The 13291-nt window shown below is 33.5% G+C and overlaps 3 protein-coding genes across 4 annotated transcripts; 2 read left to right on the plus strand and 1 right to left on the minus strand.

The window, feature by feature from the left end:
* Nucleotides 1-258: 258 nt before the first annotated feature.
* On the plus strand, nt 259-6072 carry LOC144848521 (oxygen-dependent coproporphyrinogen-III oxidase-like). 2 transcript variants are annotated; one of them, XM_078705307.1, is made up of 15 exons: nt 259-348; nt 867-912; nt 1301-1367; nt 1523-1609; nt 1761-1811; nt 2104-2178; nt 2462-2580; nt 2949-3015; nt 3107-3229; nt 3676-3787; nt 4114-4193; nt 4477-4556; nt 4854-4880; nt 5025-5127; nt 5385-6072. In XM_078705307.1, exons 2-15 carry the CDS (start codon nt 875-877, stop codon nt 5469-5471), a joined length of 1116 nt encoding a protein of 371 aa, XP_078561433.1. In that variant the 5' UTR covers nt 259-348; nt 867-874; the 3' UTR covers nt 5472-6072. The 2 variants fall into 2 exon arrangements, with proteins under 2 accessions (XP_078561433.1, XP_078561434.1); XM_078705308.1 differs by lacking the exons at nt 259-348; nt 867-912 and having other exon boundaries at nt 1300-1377.
* Nucleotides 6073-6382: 310 nt separating this feature from the next.
* On the plus strand, nt 6383-7905 carry LOC144848508 (uncharacterized). Its single transcript, XM_078705289.1, has one exon. The coding sequence runs from the start codon at nt 6407-6409 to the stop codon at nt 7727-7729; it is 1323 nt and encodes a 440-aa protein (XP_078561415.1). The 5' UTR covers nt 6383-6406; the 3' UTR covers nt 7730-7905.
* Nucleotides 7906-8258: 353 nt separating this feature from the next.
* LOC144848526 (uncharacterized) lies at nt 8259-12340 on the minus strand. The gene is made up of 5 exons (XM_078705314.1): nt 12241-12340; nt 11928-12008; nt 11272-11591; nt 10770-10874; nt 8259-9933 (listed from the first exon to the last, which is right to left on the minus strand). The coding sequence occupies exons 2-5, from the start codon at nt 12001-12003 to the stop codon at nt 9370-9372; spliced, it is 1065 nt and encodes a 354-aa protein (XP_078561440.1). The 5' UTR covers nt 12004-12008; nt 12241-12340; the 3' UTR covers nt 8259-9369.
* Between the last annotated feature and the right edge of the window lie 951 nt (nt 12341-13291).

A 13291-nucleotide genomic window follows, 5' to 3' on the forward strand; every position in this document is an offset into this window, starting at 1 on the left:
TAAATAATATGTTGATGTGAAGGGAATAGGTGCAGAGAAGCCATGGTTAGCTCTAGCTATACTGTATGTGGATGACGTCGGAGTTACTACTACTAAGTCTAACTATATACTTAACTGACAATACTTGAATCTACAAACAAAATGTGTCACTCTTGCTCTAAACACTGAACTAATGAAGTTGGAAAACACGAGGTCCATTTAAAACCAATTTTCTACGATTAATTGTTCAAATTTAAATAAATTATAAGGCACTTGTGACGCGTCATAGGTGCTGGGAGGTTACGTTACATGACAAGTGGTAGAATTTATTACCACGACGAAAGTTAAGGTCGTTTCTCATAGGCCCAGGTAAGTGTATTTTATACCTTTTGTTAGTGTATATGTCTGGTAGTATCAAACATCAATTATTAAACCTATTGAGGCCAGGTCTGCGTCTAGACTAGGCCTAGCTGTAGCTAAACCTAGCCAACATGTTTTTGTTTTGGCATGGAGTAATTACTCCATGGTTTTGGTTTGTGGTTCGCGAGCGAGGCACGAGTCGGGGCGGCGGAGATGAGACCCACATTGTGGTCAAATAATCCCTTTTCGAAACTCATTTTTTCTAAGTGCATTTATGTTTAGTAGTTTAAATTGCATGCGTTAGGTGCATAACATCTTTAGTTTACCTGGTGTAGGCCTAGACCTACTATATATACATCACGGAGAGACCAGAAGAAGAAATAGGTTTAAAAATAAAAATATTTCAACAATAATGTTGTAATATGGAACGCCAAAAGGGAATTATTTATATAGGCCTAGGTATTATTAAAATAGCATCGTCCGGGACCTGTGAAAGTGCAGTTATTTGTTGCCTTATTTCCTTACAGTTTGAACTATGGTGATGGAAGGTATTTTGAAGCCAAAGATATTCCGGTAAGCAGTAAAGGCTAATTCAGATACTCATTTTGTATAGATAGTACACTGAGTGTCACAAAAAAATTATAATCTGGGGCAAAAATCCTCCCTTGGAAGTGATGTAGCCACAAGAAATAAAGTGGTGTGGTTGTCGCAAGAAAAGGGAACAATCTCTGTTCAAGTCACTGGGTTGTTAAAGGGCTCTGTAAAAAAGTGGTCAGGTTAAAACCTTACCAACCACACTAAAAATGTGACAAAAAATGTGATGTGCCCATATAGACATGATGATATCATATCACTACCAAATTTGGGAACATCACACTTGTTTTTGTCAAACTAGTTTGATTGTGTAGACATAGCTTTAGCTTCTCCCAAAATCAGGTAATAATAGTGTATTTTTCAACAGTGGAATGGCCATAGGGGCAATGGTTGGGACTGCTTTTGCCGGTTTTGGAGTTTACCACCATAAACAGGCAAGAACAAGTATTTATTTTTATCATTCTTATCTGTAAAAGTACAACATACTTTGTCATTTCTGAATATTGACAGTACATTGAAAGCACAATAAAAACTCCCTTCTAATTGCATACATCATTTTGATTTTCTATTTCAAAATTTGTTACGTTAGATGCTTGTACTAGCAGCAAGCAAAGAATATGTAGATTTTGATAAATTGATGGCAAGCCCTGTAACTCCTGTCAAACAATTAATTGAGGTAAGTACACTTCTATCTATTAAACTTAACTACATATATAAAGTGTAAGGGGATGGTTGTTGTTGTTAGGGTGGGGATAATTGTCCAAGAGAGTTCAGGGGTAGTCCCAGGGGGTTCTGAACTCCATTCAAAACAATTTTATATTTTACAGGAATCGGACACAATGAAGACCCGTATGGAGATGATGGTGATGAAAACACAGGTACACAAATTATTTATATCTGTCTAAAGCTATGTCTACACTATCAAACTAGTTAGTAAAACATTGTGATGTGCCCATTATATGGACATTTCATTTCACTACCATATTTAAGCATATCACTACCATATTTAAGCATATCACTACCATATTTGGGCACATCACACTAGTTTGATAGTGTAGACAGAGCTTTCAATATAGTTATTGTAACATGTTGATCATCATAGTAGTAATAATGTATGTTTGTTTAAGCTATGTTATTATGATAATTTGTTGCGTTTTTAATCATTTATAGGCAGAAGTTTGCCGTGCCCTTGAGAAAGTAGAAGGTGGTGCTAAATTTAAAATAGATAAATGGCAAAGAAAAGAGGTATGATAATGGACAAACCTATTAAAGAATAACTTAAAATTGTGATTGTATAAGATAAACATAATGTCAAAATTACTCTACTGCAGTTACTGCAGTTACTGCAGTATTTACATTTTATTTACTCTAACCTCTTGGTAGTCATTTTACTTTGATTTACTTACATGGAATGCCCCATAAACTTTTACATTGAAACAAACTACAATGATATCTTTTTATAGTTACTCCAGTAACTGCAGTAAAATAACTTATTTGATCATTACATTTACTATGATTCTTTCCCTAGGGAGGTGGTGGTATTGTCTGTATTATAGAAGATGGTAAAGTTTTTGAAAGGGCAGGAGTAAATATATCAGTTGTGGAAGGGGAACTTTCGCCAAAGGCGGTTGCTCAAATGAGGACTAGGTATATAGAAAATGTTTGATTATTTCCATGATAAATTATAAACACTTCGTTGGACTTATAGGCTCTGATCCAAGGAGGGCGACACAACCGGCCCCCTGAATTTTGAAAATTACTGTACTATGCACAAAATATAGGACGTTAAATTTAACATTTAATTTCACAATTTTTAGGCGCTGCAAACCTATGTGTACATCTTGGATCCACCACTGTGAATTCTAAAGTCACTTACTAGTGTTTAAACTTATGAAAAGTTGCACAATTATTTTTAGCATACAGACTGAAAAAAAATCAATCAAGATCAATTCATTTATTTGAGTTTTTTTTAAAAATATTAATTAGCATGATTTCTCCACGTTTTTCTCTGGCAGGGGGAAAAAGTTGAAAGATGGTACACTTCCATTTTTTGCTACAGGAGTCAGTTGTGTTATCCATCCTGTAAGTATGTTGTTTTTTTTTTCGGTTACCATAGATTCAAAACCCTCTTGTTATCCTATTTTATTGTTTATTATGATTACTTTGTTTTCAGCGTAACCCGATGATTCCTACGTTACATTTCAACTATCGATATTTTGAAGTGGACCAGGATGGCGAGAAACAGTGGTGGTTTGGCGGAGGCACTGATCTTACACCTTATTATTTGAACAAAGATGTATATACATTTAATATTTTGGCTTATAATTTAATTCATAATTTAATTTTTATATATAGTTAATTTTTCTTTTGCTAATAGGCTAAAAGCCCATAACAAAATCTAGATGGTTCTGGTGATAGAACGAGTCTTCTCGGATAAGGACTATAAACTGTAGGTCCAGTGTACACATCTGGCTCATGTGCATTTAAAGAACCTAGTACATCTTTCGAGATGAGTAAGGGGTTATCCCACTGTACTAGTACACACAGCCACTGTCACACACAGATCATAACTGATCAAGAGGCCTTGATGTCAGCATACGTTGTTTATGGTCACCCTCTATAAATAAGGTGAAATAAAATCAAAATACAGTAGGGGCCTATGTTTGATTTATAATAAACTTGTACCAGAAGGTTTTGAGGTGGGATAGAATGTGATGTTTACTTTTTTATTTCGTTTTTTAGGATGTGAAACTTTTTCATGGTACACTAAAAAAAGCATGTGACAAACACGATGAAACTTACTACCCTGAATTTAAGAAATGGTGTGATAACTATTTTGTGTTAACGCATAGAGGTGAGTGAGCCACCTAGGTTTGGAATGAAACATTTATGCTTTACTAGAGAAATCACCAAGTTGATATTGGTAGGTCTAATCCACCTAAGCTACTAGAAATCTATTGTAGCATTCACATAATTAAACCTACTTAAGTCACTGTTAAAAAAACGAAAGGCTATAAATAAAATCATTACTATAAGTATGACACTTGATACAAAACTAAAGACTCTGATACCAAAATATAGATTGAAATTATACTTTATCTACATTTAGAGATTTTTTGAGGAATTGAATTATTATTGTTTAGTATTAGTTTTTTATAATATTTTTAAATTTGCTATCAGATGAAAGACGAGGTGTAGGTGGTATATTTTTCGATGATGTTGACAAGCCATCACAGGAAAAGGCATTTGAATTTGTCAAGGTAATATAAATTATAATTATTTTATTGTTTGGTATAAGGTAAACGATTTTGATATGTGCAAGTTTAAATCAATGTTTAGAAGTCGGTGAGGGAATTAAGTATGTCAGATGGTTTGCCCTACTCTGACGTAATTGTACTGAACTAAATGCCCAGTACTCGCTGCAAACCCACAACCCTAGCTATAGGCGATCAGTGGTATGAATGCCAGGTATCTGGAGGTTGTGGGCTCAATTTAAGGTATACTGTATATGGATGTATTATACTGTGTTATGTTAATTTTCAGGATTGTGCAAAAGCTATTATACCAGCCTATCTACCAATTGTCAATAAACACAAGAATGATGGCTATGGATACAAGGAGAGGTACTGTAATGATAAATATTAAACAAAAGAGAAAACCCCAAAAAAGAAACCCACTATTGGGGCACCCCTATTAAGTGGAGACCCTGAGTGGACACCCCTTACAGACAGAATTCTTTCATATGAAATGAACAAGGGAGAATATATATGTTAACACTACATCCCTATTAAATGGACACACTCTGTAATGTCCAGAAGGTGTCTCCTTAATAGAGGTTCTACTGTAATTAGAACTGTGGACATGCAATTAAAATTATTGAAAGATTCAAAGTTGATTTTAATATTATTTTTAATTTTCAGGCAGTGGCAGTTAATAAGGAGAGGACGGTATGTAATAATTTCAAAGAACTGTTTGCGTCTAAATTTTATATAATAATAATATAAGTTAACTTTATATTTTTCAATTTATTAATGATGCTGATTTGTAAACCTATTTTCTCATTATTTTACATATGTTATTTGTTTGTGTAGATATGTAGAATTCAATCTAGTCCATGATAGAGGAACTAAGTTTGGCCTGTTCACTCCAGGTGCACGTATTGAGAGCATATTAATGTCCTTACCACAAACAGCAGTAAGTCCTTTTTTTTGCCATGTTTCCTTTTATAAATAAGCAAAAAACATATAAAAAGATGTTCATCAAACCTTTATATCAATCTAAAGCTCTGTCTACAAAATAAACTAATTTGACAAAAAAGTGTGATGTGCCTAAACATTGTAGTGATATGCCCAAATTATGGTAGTGATATGACATCATCTTGTCCATATATGGGCACATCACATAAAGTTTGATAGTGTAGACAAGGCTTAAACTTTTGTTTTCTTATTTAGAAATGGCAATATAACCACACACCAGAGGAAGGCAGCAAGGAATGGGAACTATGGCAAGTCCTAAAAACACCACAAAACTGGATTTAAGAAAGAAACTTTATAATTTGCAATAAGAAAATCGTGCTGTGTGTTATTCAATGTCATTCAAGAATTATGCTTTTGCTTCATCTAATGAACTAAAAAAATTATATAGCATATAGAAACCTGATGTAAAATATCAAATTGTAACATCAGAGTTTCGAAAATGTCAAAATATTTGGCTGAAGGCTAATAAATGAAATAAAGGATGTAAAAGAAGAATTTAAAAGTTGATATTATGTGGAAAATTAGAAAAAAAAACAAAAAACAAATGTGACCAACATTTGACGATATGAAAATCAGTAACATTATAGTAGCACCTGATAGAACAGTACCATAGGGTGTAGATGTAATTAAAATTAGAAATGTCACCATTTGAGTTGAGTTTGCAATAAATGACACTACTACTACAAACTTATCTAAACAGTACATAAAACTAATGTATTCTCAGTGCTGCATCTCCACATACAAAAATATTTGCTAGTATCATGAGAAAAGATTAACTATTATAATTATATATTTTTTATAAATTGTGTAAAATTATCCATAATTTGAGGTTAAATATTTGATCATGCTTATGCTCATATGCTAATAAAAAATCACGTTTATTTACAAATTTGATTTTTGTCTGTTTCTTTTTGACTATTTTATTCATGTAAAAAAACCAGGCTATGACGTTTTAAAGCTTGTTTTTAGAATCTAAATATTCTGAGGCAACCAATTATACACACTATGCAGGATTGTTGTAAATTACATTATACAATTCTATTCAAAAACCTATTATATTCTATAGTCAATATTTGCTGACTAGCAGGGAGATCTTTACTAGGTCCATGCTTCAACTAAGCCTATTGTCACAATACAATAGTAATAAGCGTTCAAATATATAGCACACTATCAAAGGCCATTTTTGCACCTACTAGTGATTTTGGAAATTAATCACAATGTTTTCGTATAAACGAAGAACTTCTTTAAAACGGTTTGCTAAATTATTGATATTTATATCTTGTGTTGTTACTTGGATATTTTGGGATAATTCTGCTATAGTTTATCAACAAGTACGAAGACTTATATCAACCGAACGACGTCATGGTGTTGATAATGTTGATGTGACTTCAAAATGCACAACAGGTACAATTGAAAGTTATACAAGTTGTTTTCTCAAAAACAGGCTTCAATGTGAACACATGCCAATAATACATTCCGTATTCGCCGATTACGATGACGATCAAGTCGTATTCGTCGGAATTACATATCGTGGTGAGAAATGGTGTGAACAATCATTTACATGTGAATTTCCGAACGGATATAAAACAATGACGGATCCTATTGTAAAAGATGCTCGTAGTTTTGGTGCAACTCCACAATATATACTTGTTATCACCTGTCCGTTTCCCGATCAATTTTCCTCTTCATCAGCGTATCATCAACAAATGTTTAACGTCTCTTTACGAAGAAATACTTTTCCAACTGCCGCATATATTAATATTCCGATATGTTCCTCTCACAAGACATTAACAAAGAAGGAAAAGCATCCTTTGATACTCTGTACCATGGCAAAAAACATGGATAGGTTTTTCCCGACTTGGTTAGACTACTATCGTCACGTTGGAGTGAACCATGTTTACATTTACGACAATTCTAAACGAGAGAGTTTGCCAAAGGTGTTGAAAACGTATATAGACAATGATTTTGTATCAGTCATTCCGTGGTCACATGATCACACGCCGTGGAAAACGTATTTAGAAGTACAAATAGCTCATGAGAATGACTGTGTTTGGCGGAATAAGCATAGATCAGAATGGATACTAAAAGTAGATCTCGACGAATTTGTACAACCAATGAATCCAGATAAGCCACTTTTAACAGACTACATAGCCAATTATACATCGGGGAATATCGCATGCCTTCAAATGCAAAGTTGGTTTTTCGGACGTAAAAAACACGAGAAATTTCTTCATTTAAATACCACAATAGAAGGGAATCGCTGGCGAGCTTCAAATCCAGATCCATTAAATATGGGGCACGATAAATGTATCATTCGACCTAAAAATGTGCATTACTTTAAAATACACGGAGTAAAATTAGGTGGTGAGACATTGACCCTTGACCCTATAAATGAAGTTCGTCTCACTCACTACAGATCTTCAAATCCCTTACACTATGGTTTTACTAGACGTTATGAAGTTAAGGATTTAAGTATGTTGAAAATATGGAAACAAATTCGTGGATGCGATATCCGTGACGAAGAATGTAAACATTTATAATACTTTTGAAATATGTATTAAAAGTTTCATTTTTCAACAACATTAGGCTACAATTTACCATTATTTTTTCCATGTAATGTAATATGTAATAAAGAATAACAATTGATTTATTTCCATACAACAACAAATAATACATACATCAAGTATACATAAATAAAACAAACATTGTATGGAAAGAGACTATTTTTGTTTGTGATGGCGCTAGTAACACTTCGTTATGCATGATTAATTAACCGAATGACGTACACATAAACGGCATAAACAATGATCATAAATCTTTACGGAGAAAGATATCGGTACTCATGGTTTATTGCTAGTACTGGAGATCAGTGTATACCGCTATGCTATCTAACATGCCAGTGTTGTAATAATAATAGTTTATTGGCACTGTGCATTTTTTTTTATCAGTGACTTACTTCAACTTGTGAAGGTGCGTCCAAAAAGAGAGAGAAAAAATGCAACAATAGGGATATACATTCCTACTAAGACAACAAAAGACTACTTAAACCAACTTCACAACAAGTTACAACTTATAGACTATACAGTACAAAATACTATAAAAGTCGTTTTTAATAAGTCAAGACGTTTTGTTCTAATCTGACATAATTGTTCTGAATTCACGACTACATCAGTGTAGACATGGACCTTATCACCAGTAGTTAAAGTTATATGAAATTGCTTTTCGCCCAAGTTATTTAAGAACTAAACAGTTTGCTTAAACAACCCAATTGTTTAGACTTTGTGATTTAAAATTGGCGGTCTTTAAGGAATTCCGTATTTATTGGTATCTTATTATAACAACATAAAGTAACATCTTCAATTTAAAATCAGTCACTTGTTTGCAGATGATGTGTATATGATAAATAATAAATGTTATTCGTCCATTCCATTAATTTTTTATCCATTGTCCTTGTTTTTTTCTGTTTCCTTTCAATTTTCCTTTCTAAGATTTTCTTCCATTTTATATTTAGACTTTGCTTCTGCATCTGTTATATTTATATATATTTATATTCTCTGTGTGCACAGTGTGCTGCTTGGATTCTCTCTTCTTGCAACTTTTCCCTCACAATTTTATTCGATCTTCAACTGATCTTGCTTGGGTAACTGTTATCGTCCATTCTATTATATTCTTTATGCACATCTCACTCCTTGCAACTTCCCCCTCCATGATTTTCCATTTTATTCGATCTTCAACTGATATTGCTTGGGTAACTGTTATCGTCCATTCTATTATATTCTTTATGCACAGTGTGCTGCTTGGGTCCTTTCTTCTTGCCACTTCCACCTCCATGATTTTCCATTTTATTCGATCTTCAACTGATCTTGCTTGGGTAACTGTTATCGTCCATTCTATTATATTCTTTAGGCACATTGTGCTGCTTGGTTTCTTTCTCCCTTCAACTTTCCCTTTGATGTCTTTTTTCCATTTCATTCGATCTTTAACCGATCTTGCTTCTGCGTAACTGTTATTCGTCCATTCTCATTGTGCTTGATTTCCTTCAACTTTATTTATCTATTTTATTCGACTGTTGACTGATCTTGCTCCTACACTAATTTTCATTATAGTTTTTATTCATTTGATCTTGGTCTTCTTCTCTCCCATGATCACCTTTAATGTCTTCTCATCTTCATAAGTGATGCTAGCATTTCCCTGAGTGACAATTTACATCTTTCTTCGGAGGATTACAGTAATGTACCCATTGGTGATCATTGATATACGCGTAAGGCGCTGGTTGACACAACTTATCCATTACGTCGTGCACATGCGTATCATCAACCCACGTCTTGTTAAAGTTCCGATACATTAACAAAGTTAAAGCCGACATCGCGTAGTGATGGGTGTGGATTTGCCCAACTGGTTTTACATCTAGTTTTACCGACCCATTAGGTGCAATGCATGTATGTGTCAAAGTACATGATATCAACGGTTGTAATATCGTTGGATATATTGCAGAATTATTTACAAATAACAATGCATCATCTGAGAGCATCGGACTATCAGGAAACATCTTAAATGTATCGTATTTTAAACCAAATTTCCGATAGAGACTAGGATGCGTTACATCAATAGTCTTGTTGTTGTAGTTTACTTTTCCGATTATTCCATGATGTTTACTGGCATATTGAAGGAGAATGCTTACAGGGGCTCTGAGTCGAATCTTGGGACTAACAAACAAAACAGCACCATGCTCCATCAAAAGTTCCTGTAAACAAATTATAGTGTTATAGTATTATAGTTATTTAGATCATACATTATAATCGGTATTTTTAGGATTTGAATAGGCGATGACAGGAATAAAATATTTTCCTTTTCAATAATTCATTTGGTTATTTTATTTCTAGCATTACTACACAACTCAGTTAAAATGCACAAAGGTTTGGACGGTGCTGAACTAACATCACAAACCACTAACTACGTTCACACTGAATCCGGGTAAAACAAGAAAAGAGATAGGTGTTCACACTTATTCCGGATTCCGTACAAAACTTATGTGTGATCTAAACACATAACGTTGTCTGTGTTTTTGCTTTTCGATATATAAATTATGTATAAGACCAAATATTTATGTCTGGAAGTGTTTAGTTATTTGTTTTTAGTCGCGTGGACGCGACTCTATAGTTCACTATGTCGGTCGGTCGGTCTGTCTGTCGGTCCGGTATCACTATGCGTTTTATCGCTTTTCTGTACTTTTTGAACTGTTTTGATGTACAGAAAAGTTTAAAGTACATTACTTTTTGAAAGTTCATTTTTTTCTGAGAGCACGCGACTTATGGCTGTTGACCTTGTTGTATAAGATTGAAAGAATGTTCTTTCATACCCTGAAAAAGGGTCGATAGAGAAATAAAGGAATCATTGTCATTGCTCAGTGCTAATGCTTGGTTCCCACTAGAGACGTAACACAAATCAAAAGCTATGAATTATTACTGTCGCTTGCCATTGGTCAATTCGCTTACGTTGCGTCTCGTCCTAGTGTTGCGTCTCTAGTTGGGAATCAAGCTTAAGGTTACACGAGGATTTTCATGCACTACTCATACTCACTTTAATTGCTAGTATTTTCCATGCCATGTTGTCATGCATTTCAACATGACTTGGGTAAAAGGTGTAATTAATCTTTCTAACTTCAACATTGCACATCGATTTCATCTGAAATTAGAAATATAAATAAATAACAACGAAATTATTTTAGTACCAACATGAATAATATTACTATATACAACTGAATATAAGTTCCCGAGAATGCCTGCTTATGATGTTGTTATCGTTAAATTTTAACGATGTGTCCAGACAAATATTTTCGCAACTTGCACAAGCACATTGGAAATGTGTCGATGGACCATCACAAAGACACCAGTTGCAAGAAATGTTGTTGGTGTAAAAATGATATCTGTATGCAGTTGATTTAACGTTAGATTGAGCTGTTTATGACATGGAGGTAAATTAATTATTTGTTACCTCCATCTTTAGGATAAAACAAGTAGAATTCTCATCTTTATGATAATGTAACTTAGAAGAAGAAAATATTTTTGTAATAAAAACTTACAGATTTAATTTTATGTTTACTAATTCCAAGATCATAAATAATAATTTTCTTGTTAGGCATATGGGCCTGAATAGACGTTATCATTCCTAGGCCTGTGTAAGTTTCTTTTTTACTAAACCCTGCCGCAATAACTATCATTCTGTCCAATGTTAACAAATCTATTTCCTTGCTAATGTCAATTGTGGCATTACTGGTGTGAACACGGCCGTCGGTGTTGTAGCTGTAGACAGGCCTTCTTTTTGGATTCCGTGTTATTGGTACGGACAATTTAACACTTTTTACTATATCGTTGGTTTCTGTAACGAAGCCTTGAAAAAGAACTGAAAATATACATTAAAAAATGAATATCATAACAAAAATGATAAAACATTCTCGCCTCACATAAAATTAGTCACATTTTCACAACAGGGTTCACACAATGTATTTTGCATAGCATAGCCAATTTTTTCAAAATAATTGTTTGAAAATGCATTTTGTCTAATTTGTATGAATCCAGGATCCCATTATTTAGTTTTCTTTCACTCAGGGATAGAAGCTATATATACGCTTTTTATAGCCTAGCAACCATACTAAATTACTCTTCTGTGAATGATGTCTACTTTTAATCTATAAACTTATTCTATTATTTTATACAAAACTAAATTTAAATTACTGACCTTTGACACAGGTATATAAAGTAAACATCGTAATAGCAAGTGCAACAAATGTAGTTGTGCATGATTTCCACCTCATACTTTCTGAAACGTAAAATTAATGATTTAGGGCCAAAGAGCAATCATTTAACCGTATAGGCCTATCATTTATATCTTAGCGTAGGCCTATAACCATGTCTAATTTATAGGTCCATGCTATAACTATAACGATCCTTACCTAAACAATTACGCCACGACGTATGTGGTTACTTATAACAAAATCCTACCCAGATACTATGGTTCGCCAAATAATAAAAATAGTATAAATTTAAAGTACCTCAGACTCTTGGTCCAATCGCCGTTTCCAAAAGCAACAGAACTCGGATAGTTTACCTTCCTTGTATGTATGGAGCATAGATATATGGAGGTATAACATCTCCATCAACTACACTTTGTAAACAGGTTTTAAGCACTGTACTATAATAGTACAATGATAATTTGCATAACAAAAGTCAGACAGCATCAGTAAGAAAAAGAACAGCACTACACCTCTTTTATTTAAATAAAAGTTATAATGTGTTGAAAAACGAAGAGGTTATTGTCGTGGTATTATTACAATATTATTTCTCAGCCGTTTTCTCTATAATGTAGGCCTACTGGTTTTGTACCGTAACATGTGAGTGTTAAGTCTCACTTAATTTTACTTGGTTTTAACCACAATTATAATCATGCCAACTTAATTCACACCAATTATTGATATAAGACATTTAATAGTAAAACAGCAGATAAAATCTGTGAAAATTGATAATAAAATTACAAATTACCCTTTAGCCATAATGGAACAGACTGTTTGGTAAAATAGCAACTGTCAATATTTGTTATACCATGAATAATAAAAAGTATAATAGTCTTTGTAATGCTCCAGCTTCTCTTCAAACATTGAAAGACCAAAGAAATGAAATAAAATATTGACCCCCGGTATGGTCTCATGATTCGTACAGGTTAAGGTCTGACAGGTAAGCCGTTTTATTTTTTATTTTTCGTTGCTTTATTCGCCGCCAAGTATTTTAAGCACCTATAGTGTGTTATGCTTTGTTGCTTTAAGATTATCACAATATGTACGTTGTTTGTATCAATGATGCTAATTGGTCCTAGCATATCGTCATTACGTCACTACTGTACTGTGTTCAGTCTTGCGTTGATTGCGATACAACGGGCGCTAGTTCCGTTTCGCACCTGTTTTTATTTCGAATTCCTTTTGACTCCAAATTGTTAAGCAACTTATTGTGAATACCACACCATAAAATTGGGCCTCATAAGTACTTTTATGAAAAAGAATCACATAAAAAGTAACAAATAAATCCTTAAATTGATGATTTTACAGACAT

Source organism: Antedon bifida, chromosome 7 (genome assembly GCF_963402885.1).
Source record: "Antedon bifida chromosome 7, ecAntBifi1.1, whole genome shotgun sequence".
NCBI lineage: Eukaryota > Metazoa > Echinodermata > Crinoidea > Comatulida > Antedonidae > Antedon > Antedon bifida.